Consider the following 25,000-nt stretch of genomic DNA (forward strand, 5'->3'; position numbering starts at 1 on the left):
TATCGGTTGGGGACATCTCTACGCTGCTGAGCCGCTTGAGATGGTTTGCTGTGGACGGGACTCTCACTGCTGTCTTGGAGCCACTATGGATTGAACTTTCACAGTATCATGTTAGACCCGCTCGACATCCATTGCTTTCGGTCCCCTAGAGGGGGGGGGTTGCCCACATCTGAGGTCCTCTCCAAGGTTTCTCATAGTCAGCATTGTCGCTGGCGTCCCACTGAATGTGAATTCTCCCTGCCCACTGGGTGTGAGTTTTCCTTGCCCTTTTGTGGGTTCTTCCGAGGATGTTGTAGTCGTAATGATTTGTGCAGTCCTTTGAGACATTTGTGATTTGGGGCTATATAAATAAACATTGATTGATTGATTGATTGATATATATACAAATACATATATATATATGCACATATATATTTTGATATATACATAATATATATATGTATATATATGCACATATATACATATATATATCTACACGTATCTGTGTGTGTTTATATATATATATACACACATACATACATATATATATATATACAAATACACATATATATATATATATATATATATATATATATACACATACACATACATTTAGATATACAAATATATATATTATCATATATATATAGCTACACACATACATACATACATATATATATCCACACACATACATATATACACATACATGTCTATAAACACACACATATATATATATATATATACATATGCACATATATACATATATATATATCTACACGTATCTGTGTGTGTTTATATATATATATATATATATACACACACATACATACATATACAAATACATATATATATATATCAAAATATATATTTTGATATATACATAAAATATATATATACATACATAAATATATATATATATATATAAATATATATATATATAGTCCATAACAGCCAAGATACTGCGCAGAACACTCAAACTCCCAGCACCCGAGCTTGAGGATGACACTGATACCACCCCTAAATTTTCCCGCTAATTTTAACTTTTTTTTTTTTTTGCTAATTCCGCTGCCATACACTAAAGAGTCATATAACTTATGTGACACATGCCAACGTTAGCATTGGACCTTCTTAAAGCTAATTTTGCAACTTTAGAGTTATAAAACTTCCTATCTCAGTGATGGCCACAGTAGACCGTGGCCCACATTGCACGCATGTAAACTGCAGCAGTGCTCAGATCAATAACTCCGACGTCTCCTTCCAGATACTTGGGAATATGCGTGAAAGAGGACAAACTCTATCCAATATTGGAGGTGAGTGGATGTCGATTATGAAAAACATGTTTGTTGGGGCTTTGTCACATGTTGCCCACGTGTTGTCAGTATGTGAACGGCGGCTGCTTGGAGGAGTTGCTGGCCAGCAAGGAAGTTCTCCTGGGCTGGAAGGACAAGGTGGACCTGGCCTGCGATGTCAGCAGAGGAATGATCTACTTGCACTACAAGAATATCTACCACCGAGACCTCAACTCCAAAGTACTTTCTCCAATTCTTCATTGATTGATTGAAACTTTTATTAGTAGATTGCACAGTACAGTACATATTCTGTACAATTGACCACTAAATAGTAACACCAAAATAGGTTTTTCAACTTGTTTAAGTTGGAGTATACGTTATTTAATTCCTGGTATCAAAGAGAATACTCCGGGTGGGAATCTCTCCCTCCCATATTTAATATATATATTTCTAATATTTTTGATTAGACAAAAAGTGCAAGGAAGTAGTGGTCATAGGACCAAGTACTAGGCCGTGTTTCATCTATGGAGATTGGTTGAATTTGCCAAATTCCTTGAGTAACCATACAAGAAAATAATTATATTATTTATTCATACATCAGTTTATTTAAATGCTATTTTTGTATAATTGTGTGAATGCTCCAAAGCATTCACAGACATATGGTTTTCCAAACCAAAATTTATCTATTTATTATGATTATTTCAACTTATTATTATTATTCTTCTCCAGATTTTGGCGCGCTCTACCTTCCACATTTTTCACCCGATTCAAACCGTGCCAACGTCAAAACTGTTCAGCCTAGTCAGTAATCAAGGGCTTTCCCCTAAAAACTTTCCAGAATTCCAGTTTTTCCAGGATGGTTTTCCAGTTCAAAATGACCTGGCCATTTTACAAACTTTCACCATTTCCACATGTTTCAACCTATTCAAACCATTCAACAAATTCCACCATCCTGAAAATTTAAACTAAGAGTTTTTCCAAGTTCAAAAAAATTCCAGGATTTTCCAGAATTCCTTGTTTTCCAATGCTCTATTTCCACCCTTTTTTCTGGCGACTACTCCTTCCACATTTTTCAACGTATTTCAACCGTTCTACCGTTTAATCATTCCTCTTAATTAGGACAAAAAAACAATGTTGTTTTTTTGAACTGGAAAAATTCCCGAAGTTCCAGGAATTCCATCACACCATTTCTCAATTCAACATGTTACTACTTCAACGTTTTTCGACCGATTTAAAAAATTCCAACACTAACCATTTCAACTCATTCAAGTTTTAAACCATTTAAAAACAAATTCCCACTTTTGCTGAAATGCCCAATTTCTCTGTAAATTCCCATTTAAATCAATGATACATTCTTCAAAGTCCCACAACTGCCAGAGTTTTCATCTGATTCCAACTTCTAAATAGTCAGCATGTTCAAGAATGTTGTGCTCTACTTCAACATTTCTAAAAAAACAAATTCCAGGGTTTCAGTTCAACGTCAGCATTGGAGCATTCACACGCAGTTCCTACAGGAATTGCGTCATCTCGTTCCTCAGATGCATTCATGAGTGCTGACTAAATGACAGCAACAACTTTGAGTCCTGTTGTGCCCTAACAGCTTTGAGTATGAGCTCACATGACGACTGCAGCGTCAATGAAGCACAGATCATTTGTGTTCCTGCTTATCCTCATTCATTGATCCTGCAAACATTTAAGTTTCTTAAGTATTGAAGTGTTATTGTCGCAAAATGATTGGCAAACGTCTTCCTCAGTCTGTGCGTGTGTGATCCAATTTACGTGTACTAGTTTGTTTGTCCCTATGTCAGTCCGGGTGTGTATTCACATCGGCGAGTGTGTGCAGGCCTTTTAGTTTTAGATGAGCATACAGTCTTGGTTAAAAGTTGACATACACTTGTAAAGAACATAATGTCATGGCTGTTTTGAGTTTCCAATAATTTCTACAACTCTTATTTATTGTGATAGAGTGATTGGAGCACATACTTGTTGGACACAAAAAACATTCATGGAGTTTGGTTCTTTCCCGTGTTTTTTTCGATCCGTGTACGCGTGTTTTCGCTCAAGTCCTACACGGCAGAAATGTTGCAAAAGTTAGGTGTAATCACGTCACAATAATCGAGACGAGACGTAATAAACGCATGGATAATGATCTCAGCGTAGTTAGTGGACAAAATGGAGCGAATTTTAGCGATATTACGGAGATGAAAGAAGGCCGTTTTAATAACTCTTTTAATGTGTAACTCAAAGGAGAGAGTTGGGTGGAAGATAACACCCAGATTCTTTACCGTGTCGCCTTGTTTAATTGTTTGGTTGTCAAATGTTAGAGTTGTATTGTTAAATAGAGGTCGGTGTCTAGCAGGACCGATAATCAGCATTTCCGTTTTTATTGGCGTTGAGTTGCAAAAAGTTATCGGACATCCATTGTTTGATTTCATTAAGATCCGCGTACGTGTGTTTTACAATCCGCGTACGTCTACTTTACGATCCGCGTTTGTGTGTTATAGATCCGCGTTTGTGCGTTTAAGAGCCACGTACGTGTGTTTTCGATCCACACACACGTGTTTTACGATTAGCGTACGTGTGTTTTAGATCTGCGTTCATGTATTTTAAAACTGTGTTCGTGTTTAAAATCCGCGTACGTGTTTTAGATCCGCGTACGCGTGTTTTTGATCCACGTACGCGTGCTTAAGATCAGCGTACGTGTTTTACGATCCGCGTATGCATGTTTAAGATTCGCGTTCGCGTGTTTAAGATCCGTGTACATGTGTTTTTTTTTTATCTGCGTACGTGCGTTTTACAATCCGCGTAGGTGTTTTATGATCCGCACACGCGTGTTCTACGATGTCCATGTTTTACGATCCGCGTACGCATGCTTTTGATCCGCGTTCTTGTGTTTTCAAATGTGTTTTGGATCGTAAAACACATATATGTGTTTTAGATCTGCGTGCGTGTGTTTTAGATCTGTGTACGCGTGTTTTAGATCTGCGTACGTGTGTTTTAGATCTGCGTACGTGTGTTTTAGATCTGTGTACGCGTGTTTTGGATCCGGGTACGTGTGTTTAAGATCAGCGTACGTGGATCAAGTCCTACACGGCAGAAATGTTGCAAAAGGCACGTGTAAGTAGACAGCCAATTGAGGATTGTTTTAGATCAGGGGTCGGGAACCTTTTTGGCTGAGAGAGCCATACAAGCCAAATACTTTAAAAGTTATTTCCGTGAGAGCCATATAATATTTTTTTAACACTGAATACAACTAAATACGTGCATTTTTAAGTAAAACTAACATTTTTAGAGTATAAAAAGTCTCTTATCCTTTTTAATAACATTGTTATTCTGAAGCTAACCAATAATAAATAAATTACTTCTTACCATTAATGCGACTTCTTGAACAGGTGCGGTAGAAACCGGATGGATGGATTAAAATGCATGAGAATGTTATTTTTGACACTGATTACCAGTGGAATTATTCATTACTTATCGTGTTAAGCAGTGTCAGCTAAGATTTATCTGAGAGCCAGGTTCAGTCATCAAAAGAGCTACATCTGGCTCTAGAGCCATAGGTTCCCTACCCCTGGTTTAGATTAACGACAGACGGACCACTTAATACAGACAGACCACGTACGCGCATCTAAAACACGCGTACGTGGTCTGTCTGTCTGTATTAAGTGGTCCGTCTTTCATTGATCTAAAACAACCCTCCATTGGCTGTCTACTTACACGTGCCTTTTGCAACACTTCTGCCGTGTAGGACTTGAGCGAGCGCATCCACATTCGTGAGTGTGTCATACAACCTGCGTGTGTGAAGTGTGCCTACGTTCAGCCAACCATGGACAACACCGCGCATTCGAAACCAAATTAGAAGACGGCAAAACCATGTGTTGTTTCTGACTGCTTTAAATTACGTGGCGTCTTCCATTGTTGGTTTAATATAGGCAAATGGATGGATGGATAGAAGTAGTGTTTACAGTCTGCAACACTGCCCTCTGCTGGTGGACATGATCATCACACATTGCATATAAAAGTAGTGTTTACAGTGTCCAACACTGCTCTCTGCTGGTGTACATGACCATCACACGTTGCATGTAAAAGTAGTGTTTACAGTGTGCAACACTGCCCTCTGCTGGTGGACATAATCATTACATGTTGCATGTAAATGTAGTGTTTACAGTGTCCAACACTGTCCTCTGCTGGTGGACATGATCATCACACTTACCTTGACAGCTGTCTTTTCTGTGTGTTTGGTTGTTTTGCAGAATTGTCTGATCCGCGTGACGTGTCGTGGCCGCGAGGCCTTAGTGGCGGACTTCGGTCTGGCCAGAGAGGTGGTGGAGCTGCCGGTCAAAGACGCCGCCGCTGCCGGCAGGAAGATGTCCTTGGTGGGATCTGCTTTTTGGATGGCGCCTGAGATGCTCCGAGGCGAGCCGTACGACCGCAAGGTAACTCTGTTGCGACCCCCGCTAACGTTACCTGAATCCCATTTAGGGTTTTCAACGCTGACGCAGGACATTCACACAGAGTGCAAGCGCGGTGATGGCCTGAAAAAAAAATATATATTGAAAAATTTTAAGCGATTCAGAATCATAACAAATTAAAATGTCATTTTTTTTTACCCAGCACTTCTATTATTACATGTCCAGACTTTATACTTCAGTAGCTATCCTGCTCTATCGGCTAATATTGCAAACACCTTTTCTGTGCGTCGTATGCTAATATTGCTAACATGATTTCTGTCTATTGTATGCTAATATTGCCAACACATCTGTGCGTCGTATGCTGATATTGCTAACATGATTCCTGTCTATTGTACGCTAATATTGCCAACACATCTTCTGTGCTTTGTATGCTAATTTTGCTAACATGATTCCTGTCTATTGTATGCTAATATTTCCAATACATTTTCTGTGCGTCGTATGCTAATATTGCTAACATGATTTCTGTCTATTGTATGCTAATATTGCCAACACATCTGTGCGTCGTATGCTGATATTGCTAACATGATTCCTGTCTATTGTACGCTAATATTGCCAACACATCTTCTGTGCTTTGTATGCTAATTTTGCTAACATGATTCCTGTCTATTGTATGCTAATATTTCCAATACATTTTCTGTGCGTCGTATGCTAATATTGCTAACATGATTCCTGTCTATTGTACGCTAATATTGCCAACACATCTTCTGTGCGTCGTATGCAAATATTGCTAACATGATTCCTGTCTATTGTATGCTAATATTGCAAACACATCTTCTGTGCGTCGTATGCAAATATTGCTAACATGATTCCTGTCTATTGTACGCTAATATTGCCAACAAATCTTCTGTGTGTCGTATGCAAATATTGCTAACATGATTCCTGTCTATTGTACGCTAATATTGCCAACAAATCTTCTGTGTGTCGTATGCAAATATTGCTAACATGATTCCTGTCTATTGTACGCTAATATTGCCAACACATCTTCTGTGCGTCGTATGATAATATTGCTAACATGATTCCTGTCTATTGTACGCTAATACTTCCAAAACATTTTCTGTGCGTCGTATGCTAATTTTGCTAACATGATTCCTGTCTATTGTACGCTAATATTGCCAACACATCTTCTGTGCGTCGTATGCAAATATTGCTAACATGATTCCTGTCTATTGTACGCTAATATTGCCAACACATCTTCTGTGCGTCGTATGCTAATTTTGCTAACATGATTACTGTCTATTTTATGCTAATATTTCCAATACATTTTCTGTGCGTCGTATGCTAATTTTGCTAACATGATTCCTGTCTATTGTACGCTAATATTGCCAACACATCTTCTGTGCGTCGTATGCTAATATTGCTAACATGATTCCTGTCTATTGTACGCTAATATTGCCAACACATCTTCTGTGCGTCGTATGCTAATGTTGCTAACATGATTCCTGTCTATTGTATGCTAATATTGCCAACACATCGTCTGTGTGTCGTATGCTAATTTTGCTAACATGATTCCTGTCTATTTTATGCTAATATTTCCAATACATTTTCTGTGCGTCGTATGCTAATTTTGCTAACATGATTCCTGTCTATTGTACGTTAATATTGCCAACACATCTTCTGTGCGTCGTATGCGAATATTGCTAACATGATTCCTGTCTATTGTACGCTAATATTGACAATACATTTTCTGTGCGTCGTATGCTAATATTGCCAACACATCTTCTGTGCGTCGTATGCTAATATTGCCAACATGATTTCTGTCTATTGTACGCTAATATTGCCAACACATCTTCTGTGCGTCGTATGCTAATATTGCTAACATGATTCCTGTCTATTGTACGCTAATATTGCCTATACATTTTTTGTGTGTTGAATGCTAATATTGCTAACATGATTCCTGTCTATTGTACGCTAATATTGCCAACACATCTTCTGTGCGTCGTATGCTTATTTTGCTAACATGATTCCTGTCTATTTTATGCTAATATTTCCAATACATTTTCTGTGTGTCGTATGCTAATATTGCTAACATGATTCCTGTCTATTGTACGCTAATATTGCCAACACATCTTCTGTGCGTCGTATGCAAATATTGCTAACATGATTCCTGTCTATTGTACGCTAATATTGCCAACACATCTTCTGTGCGTCGTATGCGAATATTGCTAACATGATTCCTGTCTATTGTACGCTAATATTGAGAATACATTTTCTGTGCGTCGTATGCTAATATTGCCAACACATCTTCTGTGCGTCGTATGCTAATATTGCTAACATGATTTCTGTCTATTGTACGCTAATATTGCCAACACATCTTCTGTGCGTCGTATGCTAATATTGCTAACATGATTCCTGTCTATTGTACGCTAATATTGCCAACACATCGTCTGTGCGTCGTATGCTAATGTTGCTAACATGATTCCTGTCTATTGTACGCTAATATTTCCAATTCATTTTCTGTGCGTCGTATGCTAATTTTGCTAACATGATTCCTGTCTATTGTATGCTAATATATCCAATACATTTTCTGTGCATCGTATGCTAATTTTGCTAACATGATTTCTGTCTATTGTACGCTAATATTGCCAACACATCGTCTGTGCGTCGTATGCTAATGTTGCTAACATGATTCCTGTCTATTGTACGCTAATATTTCCAATTCATTTTCTGTGCGTCGTATGCTAATTTTGCTAACATGATTCCTGTCTATTGTATGCTAATATATCCAATACATTTTCTGTGCATCGTATGCTAATTTTGCTAACATGATTTCTATCTAGTGTACGCTAATATTGCCAACACATCATCTGTGTGTCGTATGCTAATATTGCTAGCATGATTCCTGTCCATCATACGCTAATATTGTCAACACATATCCCATCCATTGTATAATAATATTGGCAACATGTTTTCTGTATGTTGTACGCTATTATTGTTACCACATTTGCCCTACACCATATTCTAATATTGCTAACATGTTTTCTGTCTATTGTACGCTAATATTCGTTTTCTGTCAGTGGTACGCTACAGTTGCTAACATGTTTTCCGTCCGTCGTACGCAAAAAATTAACAACACATCATCTGTCCATCATACGCTACTATTGCTAACGTGTTTTTCCTACTGTTGCCTTCATGTTTTTTGTCCGTTGTACGCTTATATTGTCAACACATTTCCCATCCATCGTATACTAATATTGCTAACATGTTTTCTGTGTGTTGTACGCTATTATTGTAAACAGGTTTTTTGTCCGTGGTACGCTAATATCGCTAAAAGAATTTCTGTCCATTGTATGCTAATATTGCCAACACATTTGCCGTCCGCCATATACTAATATTGCCAACATGTTTTTTGTCTATTGTACGCTAATATTTGTTTTCTGTCAGTGCTATGCTACAGTTGCTAACATGTTTTTCGTCAGTCGTACTAATATACTAATATTGCTAACATATTTTCTGTATGTCGTACGCTATTATGAACAGTTTTTTTCTCTGCTAATATTGCCAAGACATTTTCCGTCCACTACATGCTAATATTGCAGACACTTTCCTCACCCATGATATACTAATATTTCAAACATGTTTATTGTCTGTTGTACGCAAATATTGTCGAGACTTTTTCCGTCCGTTGTATGCTAATATTGCCAGCACGTTTACCATCCATCGTAGAGTAATATCCCAAACATTTTTTCCGTCTGTCGTACGCTAAAATGACCAACACATTTTCCGTCCATCAGTCGCTACTTTTGCCAATATGTTTTTGTCTGTCATTTGTGAATAACTTTTCCCGTCCATCGTATACTAATATTGCTATCATGTTTCCTGTCTGCAATCTGTCTGTCGTACGCTAAAATCAGCAACATATTTTTCGGCCATCATACACTATTATTGATAACATTTTTTTTGTCAGTCGTACGCTAATATTCTTAACATATTTCCCGTCCGTTGTATGCTAATATTGCCAACACATTTCCTGTCTTTTCTTATACTAATATGGTTGTATGCTAATATTGTCAACCCTTTAATGTTTTCCATCCGTCATACACTATTATTGCTAACATAATTTTTGTTTGTTGTTCGCCAATATTGTTACGTTTCCTGTTCGTTGTACACTAATATTGCAAACATGTTTTTGTCTGTCGCACGCTAATATTCTTAACATATTTCCTGTCCGTTGTATGCTAATATTGCCAACACATTTCCTGTCTTTTTGTTTACTAATATCGCAAAAATGTTTTCCGTCTGTCGCACATTTTCTGTCCATCAGTCGCTAATATTGCTAACATGTTTTCCGTCTGCAATCTGTCTGTCCTACACCAACTTCCTTCGTCGTACACTATTATTGCTAACATATTTTTGGTCTGTCGTACGCAAATATTGTTGACACTGTATGCTAATGTTGCCAACACATTTCCTGTTCATTGAATACTAATATCGCAAACATGTTTATTGTCTGTCATACAAGAATTTTCCGTCCATTGTATGCTAATATTCCCAACACATTTCCGCTCTATCGTATGCTAATATTGCTAACATGTTTTCCGTCTGCAATACGCTAATTTTACCAACACATTTTCCGTCCATTGTACACTAAAATGACAAACACATTTTCCGTCTTTTGTACACTAATATCGCAAAAAAAAAATTCTGTCCATCGTACGCTAAAATGACAAACACATATCCCGTCTTGTGTACACCCATCCATCCATCCATCATCTTCCGCTTATCCGAGGTCGGGTCGCGGGGGCAGCAGCCTAAGCAGGGAAGCCCAGACTTCCCTATCTCCAGCCACTTCGTCTAGCTCTTCCCGGGGGATCCCGAGGCGTTCCCAGGCCAGCCGGGAGACATAGTCTTCCCAACGTGTCCTGGGTCTTCCCCGTGGCCTCCTACCAGCTGGACGTGCCCTAAACACCTCCCTAGGGAGGCGTTCGGGTGGCATCCTGACCAGATGCCCGAACCACCTCATCTGGCTCCTCTCGATGTGGAGGAGCAGCGGCTTTACGTTGAGATCCTCCCGGATGGCAGAGCTTCTCACCCTATCTCTAAGGGAGAGCCCCGCCACCCGGCGGAGGAAACTCATTTCGGCCGCTTGTACCCGTGATCTTATCCTTTCGGTCATGACCCAAAGCTCATGACCATAGGTGAGGATGGGAACGTAGATCGACCGGTAAATTGAGAGCTTTGCCTTCCGGCTCAGCTCCTTCTTCACCACAACGGATCGATACAACGTCCGCATTACTGAAGACGCCGCACCGATCCGCCTGTCGATCTCACGATCCACTCTTCCCCCACTCGTGAACAAGACTCCTAGGTACTTGAACTCCTCCACTTGGGGCAGGGTCTCCTCCCCAACCCGGAGATGGCACTCCACCCTTTTCCGGGAGAGAACCATGGACTCGGACTTGGAGGTGCTGATTCTCATTCCGGTCGCTTCACACTCGGCTGCGAACCGATCCAGTGAGAGCTGAAGATCCCGGCCAGATGAAGCCATCAGGACTACATCATCTGCAAAAAGCAGAGACCTAATCCCGTGGCCACCAAACCGGAACCCCTCAACGCCTTGGCTGCGCCTAGAAATTCTGTCCATAAAAGTTATGAACAGAATCGGTGACAAAGGACAGCCTTGGCGGAGTCCAACCCTCACTGGAAATGTGTCCGACTTACTGCCAGCAATGCGGACCAAGCTCTGACACTGATCATACAGGGAGCGGACTGCCACAATAAGACATTCCGATACCCCATACTCTCTGAGCACTCCCCACAGGACTTCCCGAGGGACACGGTCGAATGCCTTCTCCAAGTCCACAAAGCACATGTAGACTGGTTGGGCAAACTCCCATGCACCCTCAAGAACCCTGCCGAGAGTATAGAGCTGGTCCACAGTTCCACGACCAGGACGAAAACCACACTGTTCCTCCTGAATCCGAGGTTCGACTATCCGGCGAAGCCTGCTCTCCAGTACACCTGAATAAACCTTACCGGGAAGGCTGAGGAGTGTGATCCCACGATAGTTGGAACACACCCTCCGGTCCCCCTTCTTAAAGAGAGGGACCACCACCCCGGTCTGCCAATCCAGAGGTACCGCCCCCGATGTCCACGCGATGCTGCAGAGTCTTGTCAACCAAGACAGCCCCACAGCATCCAGAGCCTTAAGGAACTCCGGGCGGATCTCATCCACCCCCGGGGCCTTGCCGCCGAGGAGCTTTTTAACTACCTCAGCGACCTCAGCCCCAGAAATAGGAGAGTCCACTACAGATTCCCCAGGCACCGCTTCCTCAAAGAAAGACGTGTTGGTGGGATTGAGGAGGTCTTCGAAGTATTCCCTCCACCGATCCACAACATCCGCAGTCGAAGTCAGCAGAACACCATCCGCACCATACACGGTGTTGATAGTGCACTGCTTCCCCTTCCTGAGGCGCCGTATGGTGGTCCAGAATCGCTTCGAAGCCGTCCGGAAGTCGTTTTCCATGGCTTCCCCGAACTCTTCCCATGTCCGAGTTTTTGCCTCCGCGACCGCTAAAGCTGCACACCGCTTGGCCCGTCGGTACCCGTCCACTGCCTCTGGAGTCCTATGAGCCAAAAGAACCCGATAGGACTCCTTCTTCAGCTTGACGGCATCCCTCACTGCTGGTGTACACCAACGGGTTCTGGGATTACCGCCACGACAGGCACCAACAACCTTGCGGCCACAGCTCCAATCAGCCGCCTCGACAATAGAGGTTCGGAACATGGTCCACTCGGACTCAATGTCCCGCACCTCCCTCGTGACATGTTCAAAGTTCTCCCGGAGGTGTGAATTGAAACTCTCTCTGACAGGAGACTCTGCCAGACGTTCCCAGCAGACCCTCACAATGCGTTTGGGCCTGCCAGGTCTGTCCGGCATCCTCCCCCACCATCGCAGCCAACTCACCACCAGGTGGTGATCGGTAGAAAGCTCCGCCCCTCTCTTCACCCGAGTGTCCAAAACATAAGGCCGCAAATCCGATGACACAACTACAAAGTCGATCATGGAACTGCGGCCTAGGGTGTCCTGGTGCCAAGTGCACATATGGACACCCTTATGTTTGAACATGGTGTTTGTTATCGACAAACTGTGACGAGCACAAAAGTCCAATAACAAAACACCACTCGGGTTTAGATCCGGGCGACCATTCTTCCCAATCACGCCTCTCCAGGTTTCACTGTCGTTGCCAACATGAGCGTTGAAGTCTCCCAGTAGGACAAGGGAATCACCCGGAGGAGCACTTTCCAGTACTCCCTCGAGTGTACCCAAAAAGGGTGGGTATTCTGAACTGCTGTTTGGTGCGTAAGCACAAACAACAGTCAGGACCCGTCCCCCCACCCGAAGGCGAAGGGAAGCTACCCTCTCGTCCACTGGGTTGAACTCAAACGTACAGGCTTTGAGCCGGGGGGCAACCAGAATTGCCACCCCAGCCCGTCGCCTCTCACTGCCGGCAACGCCAGAGTGGAAGAGGGTCCAGTCCCTCTCGAGAGAACTGGTTCCAGAGCCCTTGCTGTGCGTCGAGGTGAGTCCGACTATATCCAGCCGGAACTTCTCTACCTCGCGCACTAGCTCAGGCTCCTTCCCCCCCAGTGAGGTGACGTTCCACGTCCCAAGAGCTAGCTTCTGTAGCCGAGGATCGGACCGCCAAGTGCCCTGCCTTCGGCTGCCGCCCAGCTCACAATGCACCCGACCTCTATGGCCCCTCCTATGAGTGGTGAGCCCATTGGAGGGATGACCCACGTTGCCTCTTCGGGCTGTGCCCGGCCGGGCCCCATGGGGACAGGCCCGACCACCAGGCGCTCGCCATCGTGCCCCAACTCCGGGCCTGGCTCCAGAGCGGGGCCCCGGTGACCCATGTCCGGGCGAGGGAAATCTGGGTTCATTTCGTTGTAATTCCATAGAAGTCTTTGAGCTGCTCTTTGTCTGATCACTCACCTAGGACCTGTTTGTCTTGGGAGACCCTACCAGGGGGCATGAAAACCCCCAGACAACATAGCTCCTAGGATCATTGGGACACGCAAACTCCTCTACCACGGTAAGGTAGCAGCTCAGAGAGGAGTCTTGTGTACACTAATATCGCAAACATTGTACACATCTTGTGTACACTAATATCGCAAACATTTTTTCCGTCCGTCGTACGCCAAAATTACCAACACATTTTCCGTCCATCAGTCGCTACTATTGCAACATGTTTTTGTCTGTCATTTGTAAATAACTTTTCCCGTCCATTGTATGTTAATATTGCTAAAATGTTTCCTGTCCGTCACACGCGAATATTGCTAATATGTTTTCCTGTCTGCAATCTGTCCGTCGTACGCTAAAATTAGCATCACATTTTCCGGCCATCTTTCGCTACCTTTGTCAACACGTGTCTCGTCCGTCGTACGCCAACACATTTTTCGTTCTTCATACACTATTATTACTAACATATTTTTTGTCTGTCGTACGCTAATATTGTTGACACTGTATGCCAATATTGCCAACACATTTCCTGTTCATTGAATACTAATATCGCCGACATGTTTTTTTGTCTGTCGTACGCTAATATTGCTGAAACGTTTCCCGTCCGTTGTATGCTAATATTGCCAACATGTTTTCTGCCTGTCACACGCTGTTATCGCTAACATTTTTATTGTACGCTACTATGACCGACACATTTTATGTTCATTATATGATACAATTGTTACTACTGCTAACGTGTTGTATTTGTTTGTGTGTCAGGTGGATGTTTTCTCTTTTGGAATTGTGTTGTGTGAAATCCTGGCCAGAATTCCTGCTGATCCAGAGATACTCCCCAGAACTAAGGTACAATTATTATTACTGCAGTATTTATAATAATACTGTTTATTATAAACAGCTGTCATGTATTACATAGTACAGTAATGGTACAAAAACATGAGATTACTGAATGTATTTTTCAATCTACAGTACTTTGTATGCTATCAAGAGCACGGCAGTTAGTAAAAATAATCTGCACAAATAAGCAAATGTCGCCTACACTTTGATTATTATTTAAGAAAAGCACAATTGTTTTGTGTTTGATCTGGTTGAAAAAGATGTCCTTCAAAAGGTAGATGTTGTAGATAACTGATGTCACCAATATTTCAGGATTATGGGCTGGATGAGGATGCATTCAAGGAGATGGTGAGCGACTGTCCTCAGCGACTTTTACAACTGGCAGCCAGCTGCTGTATGGTAATACATACTTTTTTTATAATGCACTCACGATGGACGGAAAATTTGTTGGCAATATTAGCATACAACGGATGGGAAATGTGTTCAGAATATTAGCGTACGACAGACAAAAAATATGTTAGCAATAACAGTGTATGATGGTGGGAAATGTGTTTGTAATTTTAGCGTACAGCAGACGGAAAACATGTTTGCGATAGCAGTATACAATGGACGGGCAATGTGTGGGCAATATTAGCAGACAAATAACGAAAAATGTCTTGGCAATATTCCCGTACGACAGACAATAAATGTGTTTAAAATATTACTATACAATGGACGGAAAATGTCTTGGCAATATTAGCGTACAACAGACAATAAACATCTTTGCAATATTAGCATACGACAGACAGAAAATATGTTAGCATTAATAGTATACCACGGGCGGGAAAAGTGTTAACAATATTCGCAAACGACAGACAAAAAAACAAATTTGCAATATTAGTATACAATGGACGAGAAATGTGTTGGTAATTTTAGCATACAACAGACGGAAAACATGTTCGCAATATTAGTATACGATGGATGGGAATTATGTTGGTAATATTAGCATACAACCGACAGAACATTTCTTGGCAATATTCGCGCACGACAGACAATAAACATGTTTACAATATTAGTGTACAATGGAAAGAAAATGTCTTGGCAATATTGGCGTACAATAGACAATGAACATATTTGCAATATTAGCATATGAAGGACGAGAAATGTGTTAAGAATATTAGCGTACGACGGACAAATACATGTTTGCAATACTAGTAGTATACAACGGACGGGAAATGTGTTAACAATATTAGCGTACGACGGACAAAATATATGTTAGCATTAATAGTATACTACGGACAGGAAAAGTGTTGCTAATTTTCGCAAACGACAGACAAAAAACATGTTTGCAATATTAGTATACAATGGACGAGAAATGTGTTGGAAATTTTAGCGTACAACACACGGAAAACATGTCTTGGCAATATTGGCGTACAACAGACAAACATCTTTGCAATATTAGCATACGATGGACGAGAAATGTGTTAAGAATATTAGCGTACGGCGGAAAAAAATATGTTTGCAATACTAGTAGTATACCACGGACGGGAAATGTGCTGACAATATTAGCGCACGACAGACAAAAAACATATTTGCATTAATAGTATACGATGGACGGGAAACGTTTTGATAATATTCGCAAATGACGGACAAAAACATGTTGGCAATAGTAGCATATGATGGATGGAGAATGTGTTAGTAATTTTAGCGTACAACGGATAGAAAATGTCTTGGGAATATTAGCGTACAACAGACTAACATCATTGCAGTATTAGCATACGATGGACGGCAATTGTGTTAAGAATATTAACGTACGGCAGACAAAAAATACGTTAGCAATAATAGTGTGTGACAGACAGAAAACATGTTCACTATATGATGGACGGGAAATGTGTTGTCAATATTTGCAAACAACGAATGAAAAGATGTTGGCAATAGTAGCGTATGATGGACAGAAAATGTATTGGTAATTTTATAATACAGCAGACGGAAAATATGTTTGCGATATTAGTATACAACGGACGGAAACTGTGTAAACAATATTAGCGTACGACAGACAAAAATATATTAGAATTAATAGTATATGATGGTTGGGAAAAGTGTTGACAATATTTGCAAACGACGAACAAAAATATGTTGGCAATAGTAAAGTATGATGGACGGAAAATGTGTTGGTAATTTAGCGTACGACAGACGGAAAACATGTTTGCGATATTAGTATCCATATGATGGTCAGGAAAAGTGTTGATAATATTCGCAAACAACGGAGAAAAACATGTTGGTACAAACCCCGTTTCCAAATGAGTTGGGAAATTGTGTTAGATGTAAATATAAACGGAATACAATGATTTGCAAATCCTTTTCAACCCATATTCAGTTGAATGCACTACAAAGACAAGATATTTGATGTTCAAACGCATAAACTTAATTTTTTGGGGCAAATAATAATTAACTTTGAATTTCATGGCTGCAACACGTGCCAAAGTAGTTGGGAAAGGGCATGTTCACCACTGTGTTACATCACCTTTTCTTTTAACAACACTCAATAAACGTTTGGGAACTGAGGAAAGTAATTGTTGAAGCTTTGAAAGTGGAATTATTTCCCATTCTTGTTTTATGTAGAGCTTTTGTTGTTCAACAGTCCGGGGTCTCCGCTGTCGTATTTCACGCTTCATAATGCGCCACACTTTTTCGATGGGAGACATGTCTGGACTGCAGGCGGGCCAGGAAAGTACCCGCACTCTTTTACTACGAAACCACGCTGTTGTAACACGTGGCTTGGCCTTGTCTTGCTGAAATAAGCAGGGGCGTCCATGATAACGTTGCTTGGATGACAACATATGTTGCTCCAAAACCTGTATGGACCATTCATCATTAATGGTGCCTTCACAGATGTTTAAGTTACCCATGCCTTGGGCACTAATACACCCCCTTACCATCACAGATGCTGGCTTTTGAACTTTGCGCCTATAACAATCCGAATGGTTATTTTCCTCTTTGTTCCGGAGGACACCACGTCCACAGTTTCCAAATATAATGTGAAATGTAGACTCGTCAGACCACAGAACACTTTTCCACTTTGCATCAGTCCATCATAGATGATCTCGGGCCCAGCGAAGTCAGCGGCGTTCCTTGGTGTTGTTGATAAATGGGTTTGGCTTTGCATGGTACAGTTTTAACTTGCACTTATAGATGTAGCGACCAACTGTAGTTACTGACAGTGGTTTTATAATGTGTTTCTGAGCCCATGTGGTGATATCCTTTACACACTGATGTCGGTTTTTTATGCAGTACCGCCTGAGGGATCAACAGTCTGTAATATCATCGCTTACGTGCAGTGATTTCTCCAGATTCTCTGAACTTTTTGATGATTTTACGGACCATAGATGGTAAAATCCCTAAATTCCTTGCAATAGCTCGTTGAGAAATGTTGTTTTAAAACTGTTCGACAATTTGTTTACAAAGTGGTGACCCTCGCCCCATCCTTGTTTGTGAATTACTTAGCATTTCATAGAAGCTGCTTTTATACCCAATCATGGCACCCACCTGTTCCCAATTAGCCTGCACACCTGTGGGATGTTCCAAATAAGTGTTTGAATAGCATTCCTCAACTTGATCAGTATTTATTGCCACCTTTCCCAACTTCTTTGACACGTGTTGCTGGCATCAAATTCTAAAGTTAATGATTTGCAAAAAACATGTTTATCAGTTTGAACATCAAATTTGTTGTCTTTGTAGCATATTCAACTGAATATGGATGGAAAATGATTTGAAAATCATTGTATTCCGTTTTTATTTACATCTAACACAATTTCCCAACTCATATGGAAACGGGGTTTGTAATAGTAGCGTATGATGGTCGGAAAATAGGTTTGCAATTTTAGCATACGGCAGACAGAAAACATGTTTGCGATATTAGTATACGATGGACGAGAAATGTGTTGGAAATTTTAGCGTACAACAGACGGAAAACATGTTCGCAATATTAGTATACGTTGGATGGGAATTATGTTGGTAATATTAGCATACAGCGGACAGAAAATTTCTGGGCATTATTCCCGCAAGACGGACAATAAACATGTTTACAATATTCAATCAATCAATCAATGTTTATTTATATAGCCCCAAATCACAAATGTCTCAAAGGACTGCACAAATCATTACGACTACAACATCCTCGGAAGAACCCACAATATTGTTGTAATATTAGTTTACAAGGGATGGGAAATGTGCTAACAATATTAGCGTGCGACTGACAAAAAATATGTTCGTATTAATAGTATACGACGGGCGGGAAAAGTTGGTTATAGCGTATGGTGGACGGACAATGTGTTGGTAATTTTAGCGTACAACAAACAACAAACATCTTTGCAATATTAGCATGTGATGGACGGTAAAAGTGTTGACAATATTCGCAAATGACAGACCAAAACATGTTGGCAATAGTAACATATGATGGACGGAAAATGTGTTGGTAATTTTAGCGTACGACACATGGAAAACATGTTTGCTATATTAGTAAACAATGGACTGGGATTACGTTGGCAATATTAGCATACAACAGACAGAAAATGTCTTGACAATATTCGGGTACGACAGACAGAAAACGTGTACAATATTAGTATCCATTGGACGGAAAATGTCTTGGCAATATTAGCATATGATGGACGATAAAATGTGTTAAGAATATTAGCGTACGACGGACAAAAACATGTTTGCAATATTAGTAGTATACAACGGACGGGAAATGTGCTAACAATATTAGCGTACGACATTATACAATGGACGGGAAAAGTGTTAACAATATTCGCAAACAACTGACAAAAACATGTTGGCAATAGTAGCGTATGATGGACGGAAAATGTGTTGGTAATTTTAGCGTACGACAGACGGAAAATGTCTTGGGAAAATTAGCGTACAACAGACAAACATCATTGCAATATTAGCATATGATGGACAGCAATTGTGTTAAGAATATTAACGTACGACAGACAAAAAGTACGTTAGCAATAATAGTGTGTGACAGACAGAAAACATGTTCACAATATTACTATATGATGGACGGGAAAAGTGTTAACAATATTCGCAAACGACGAACAAAAACATGTTGGCAATAGTAGCGTATGATGGACGGAAAATGTGTTGGTAATTTTAGCGTACGACATACGGAAAACATGTTTGCGATATTACTATACAATGGATGGGAAATGTGGTGGCAATATTAGCATACAACGGACGGAAAATGTTTTGGTAATATTCACATACAAAAGAAAATAAACATGTTTACAATATTAGTATACGATGGACGGAAAATATCTTGGTAATATTAGCATACAACAGACAATAAACATCTTTGCATATTAGCATACGATGGACAGGAAATGTGTTGATAATATTAACTAACGATGGACAAAAACATGTTGGCAACAGTAGCGTATGACGGACGGAAAATTTGTTAACAATATTAGCGTACAACAGACAAATATGTTAACATTGATATTATACGATGGATGGGAAAAGTGTTGACAATATTAGCAAACGACGGACAGAAACATGTTGGCAATAGTAGCGTTTGATGGACGGAAAATGTGTTGGTAATTTTAGCGTACGACTGACGGAAAACATGTTTGCGATATTAGTATACGATGGATGGAAAATGTTTTGGCAATATTAGCATACAACAGACGGAAAATGTTTTGGTAATATTCGCATACAAAAGAAAAACATGTTTACAATATTAGTATACGATGGATGGAAAATGTCTTGGTAATATTAGCATACAACAGACGATAAACATCTTTGTATATTAGCATACGATGGACAGGAAATGTGTTGACAATATTAACAAACGACAGACAAAAACATGTTGGCAACAGTAGCGTATGACGGACGGAAAATGTGTTGGCAATTTTAGCATACGGCAGACGGACAACATGATTGCAATATTAGTATACGATAGACAGGAAATGTGCTGGCAATATTAGCATACATCCATCCATCCATTTTCTACCGCTTACTCCCTTCTGGGGTCGCGGGGGGCGCTGGCGCCTATCTCAGCTACAATCGGGCGGAAGGCGGGGTACACCCTGGACAAGTCGCCACCTCATCGCAAGGCCAACACAGACAGACAACATTCACACTCACATTCACACACTAGGGCCAATTTAGTGTTGCCAATCAACCTATCCCCAGGTGCATGTCTTTGGAAGTGGGAGGAAGCCGGAGTACCCGGAGGGAACCCACGCAACGGACGGAAATTGTTTTGGCAATATTCGCAAAAACGACAGACAAAATAATGTTGGCAATATTAATATACAACGGACGGGAAATGTGTTAACAATATTAGCGTACAACAGACAAAATATATGTTAACATTGATATTATACAATGGATGGGAAAAGTGTTGAGAATATTAGTAAAACGACGGCCAAAAACATGTTGGCAATAGTAGCGTATGATGGACGGAAAACATGTTTGCGATATTAGTATACGATGGACAGGAAATGTGTTGGCAATAATAGCATACAACGGACGGAAAATGTTTTGGTAATATTCGCATACGAAAGAAAAGAAACATGTTTACAAAAGACGGACAAAAACATGTTGGCAATAGTAGCGTATAATGGACGGAAAATGTGTTGGTAATTTTAGCGTACGACAGACGGAAAACATGTTTGTGATATTAGTATACGATGGATGGAAAATGTTGTGGCAATATTAGCATACAACGGATGGAAAATGTTTTGGTACTATTCCCATACAAAAGAAAATAAACATGTTTACAATATTAGTATACGATGGACGGAAAATGTCTTGGTAATATTAGCATACAACAGACAATAAACATCTTTGCATATTAGCATACAATGGACAGGAAATGTGTTGACAATATTAACAAACGACGGACAAAAACATGTTGGCAATAGTAGCGTATGACGGACGGAAAATGTGTTGGCAATATTAGCATACAATGGACGGAAATTGTTTTGGCAATATTCGGAAAAACGACGGACAAAATATTGTTGGCAATATTAATATACAATGGACGGGAAATGTGTTAACAATATTAGCGTACAACAGACAAATATGTTAACTTTGATATTATACGATGGATGGGAAAAGTGTTGACAATATTAGCAAACGACGGCCAAAAACAAGTTGGCAATAGTAGCGTATGATGGACGGAAAACATGTTTGCGATATTAGTATACGATGGACAGGAAATGTGTTGGCAATAATAGCATACAACGGACGGAACATGTTTTGGTAATATTCGCATACAAAAGAAAATAAACATGTTTACAAAAGACGGACAAAAACATGTTGGCAATAGTAGCGTATGATGGACGGAAAATGTGCTGGTAATTTTAGCGTACGACAGACAGAAAACATGTTTGTGATATTAGTATACGATGGATGGAAAATGTTGTGGCAATATTAGCATACAACGGATGGAACCTGTTTTGGTAATATTCCCATACAAAAGAAAATAAAAATGTTTACAATATTAGTATACGATGGACGGAAAATGTCTTGGTAATATTAGCATACAACAGACAATAAACATCTTTGCATTAGCATACGATGGACAGGAAATGTGTTGACAATATTAACAAACGACGGACAAAAACATGTTGGCAAAAGTAGCGTATGACGGACGGAAAATGTGTTGGTAATTTTAGCATACGGCGGACGGAAAACATGATTGCGATATTAGTATACGATAGACAGGAAATGTGTTGGCAATATTAGCATACAACGGACGGAAAATGTCTTGGCAATATTCGCAAAAACGACGGACAAAAACATGTTGGCAATATTAATATACAACGGACGGGAAATGTGTTAACAATATTAGCGTACAACAGACAAAATATATGTTAACATTGATATTATACAATGGATGGGAAAAGTGTTGACAATATTAGCAAACGACGGCCAAAAACATGTTGGCAATAGTAGCGTATGATGGACGGAAAACATGTTTGCGATATTAGTATACGATGGACAGGAAATGTGTTGGCAATAATAGCATACAACGGACGGAAAATGTTTTGGTAATATTCGCATACGAAAGAAAAGAAACATGTTTACAAAAGACGGACAAAAACATGTTGGCAATAGTAGCGTATAATGGACGGAAATGTGTTGGTAATTTTAGCGTACGACAGACAGAAAACATGTTTGTGATATTAGTATACGATGGATGGAAAATGTTGTGGCAATATTAGCATACAACGGATGGAAAATGTTTTGGTAATATTCCCATACAAAAGAAAATAAAAATGTTTACAATATTAGTATATGATGGACGGAAAATGTCTTGGTAATATTAGCATACAACAGACAATAAACATCTTTGCATATTAGCATACGATGGACAGGAAATGTGTTGACAATATTAAAAAACGACGGACAAAAAACATGTTGGCAACAGTAGCGTATGACGGACGGAAAATGTGCTGGTAATTTTAGCGTACGACAGACGGAAAACATGTTTGTGATATTAGTATACGATGGATGGAAAATGTTGTGGCAATATTAGCATACAACGGATGGAACCTGTTTTGGTAATATTCCCATACAAAAGAAAATAAAAATGTTTACAATATTAGTATATGATGGACGGAAAATGTCTTGGTAATATTAGCATACAACAGACAATAAACATCTTTGCATATTAGCATACGATGGACAGGAAATGTGTTGACAATATTAAAAAACGACGGACAAAAACATGTTGGCAACAGCAGCGTATGACGGACGGAAAATGTGTTGGTAATTTTAGCAGACGGACAACATGATTGCGATATTAGTATACGATAGACAAGAAATGTGTTGGCAATATTAGCATACAACGGACGGGAAATGTCTTGGCAATATTCGCAAAAACGACGGACAAAAACATGTTGGCAATATTAATATACAACGGACGGGAAATGTATTAACAATATTAGCGTACAACAGACAAAATATATGTTAACATTGATATTATACAATGGATGGGAAAAGTGTTGACAATATTAGCAAACGACAGACAAAAACATGTTTGCGATATTAGTATATGATGGACAGGAAATGTGTTGGCAATATTAGCATACAACGGACGGAAAATGTTTTGGTAATATTCGCATACGAAAGAAAATAAACATGTTTACAAAAGACGGACAAAAACATGTTGGCAACAGTAGCGTATGATGGACAGAAAATGTGTTGGTAATTTTAGCGTACGACAGACGGAAAACATGTTTGTGATATTAGTATACGATGGATGGAAAATGTTGTGGCAATATTAGCATACAACGGATGGAAAATGTTTTGGTAATATTCCCATACAAAACAAAATAAACATGTTTACAATATTAGTATACGATGGACGGAAAATGTCTTGGTAATATTAGCATACAACAGACAATAAACATCTTTGCATATTAGCATACAATGGACAGGAAATGTGTTGACAATATTAAAAAACGACGGACAAAAACATGTTGGCAACAGTAGCGTATGACGGACGGAAAATGTGTTGGTAATTTTAGCATACGGCAGACGGACAACATGATTGCGATATTAGTATACGATAGACAGGAAATGTGTTGGCAATATTAGCATACAACGGACGGAAAAATGTCTTGGCAATATTTGCAAAAACGTGTTGGCAATATTAATATACAACGGACGGGAAATGTGTTAACAATATTAGCGTACAACAGACGAAATATATGTTAACATCGATATTATACAATGGATGGGAAAAGTGTTGACAATATTAGCAAACGACAGACAAAAACATGTTGGCAATAGTAGCGTATGATGGACGGAAAACATGTTTGCAATATTAGTATACGATGGACAGGAAATGTGTTGGCAATAATAGCATACAACAGACGGAAAATGTTTTGGTATTACTTGCATACGAAAGAAAATAAACATGTTTACAAAAGACGGACAAAAACATGTTACAATAGTAGTGTATAATAAATAAATAAATGATAAATGGGTTGTACTTGTATAGCGCTTTTCTACCTTCAAGGTACTCAAAGCGCTTTGACACTACTTCCACATTTACCCATTCACACACACATTCACACACTGATGGAGGGAGCTGCCATGCAAGGCACCAACCAGCACCCATCAGGAGCAAGGGTGAAGTGTCTTGCTCAGGACACAACGGACGTGACGAGGTTGGTTCTAGGTGGGATTTGAACCAGTGACCCTCGGGTTGCGCACGGCCACTTTCCCACTGCGCCACGGAAAATGTGTTTGTAATTTTAGCGTACGACAGACGGAAAACATGTTTGTGATATTACTATACAACGGACGGAAAATGTCTCGGCAAAAATAGCGTACAACAGACAATAAACATCTCTGCAATATTAGCATACGATGGACGAGAAATGTGTTAATACAACGGAGGAAAAATGTCTTGGTCAATACTAGCGTACAACAAACGAGCTGAAAGACACGACTGTGCTGTCAGTAGCAGA

At 39.9% G+C, this 25,000-nt stretch overlaps 1 protein-coding gene across 2 annotated transcripts in view; it reads left to right on the plus strand.

Annotated features, from left to right (window-relative positions):
* The window catches only part of zgc:162952 (PKc_LIMK_like_unk domain-containing protein), a 79,210-nt gene that overhangs the window by 53,287 nt on the left and 923 nt on the right, over positions 1-25,000 (plus strand). For both annotated transcript variants that reach the window (XM_061897328.1, XM_061897337.1), the window contains exons 4-8: positions 1,241-1,289; positions 1,359-1,508; positions 5,522-5,704; positions 14,460-14,543; positions 14,847-14,933. In XM_061897328.1, the coding sequence (XP_061753312.1) occupies positions 1,241-1,289; positions 1,359-1,508; positions 5,522-5,704; positions 14,460-14,543; positions 14,847-14,933 (553 nt within the window). The remainder of the gene's footprint in view (positions 1-1,240; positions 1,290-1,358; positions 1,509-5,521; positions 5,705-14,459; positions 14,544-14,846; positions 14,934-25,000) is intronic.

This window comes from Nerophis ophidion, linkage group LG01 (genome assembly GCF_033978795.1).
Source record: "Nerophis ophidion isolate RoL-2023_Sa linkage group LG01, RoL_Noph_v1.0, whole genome shotgun sequence".
Lineage (NCBI taxonomy): Eukaryota > Metazoa > Chordata > Actinopteri > Syngnathiformes > Syngnathidae > Nerophis > Nerophis ophidion.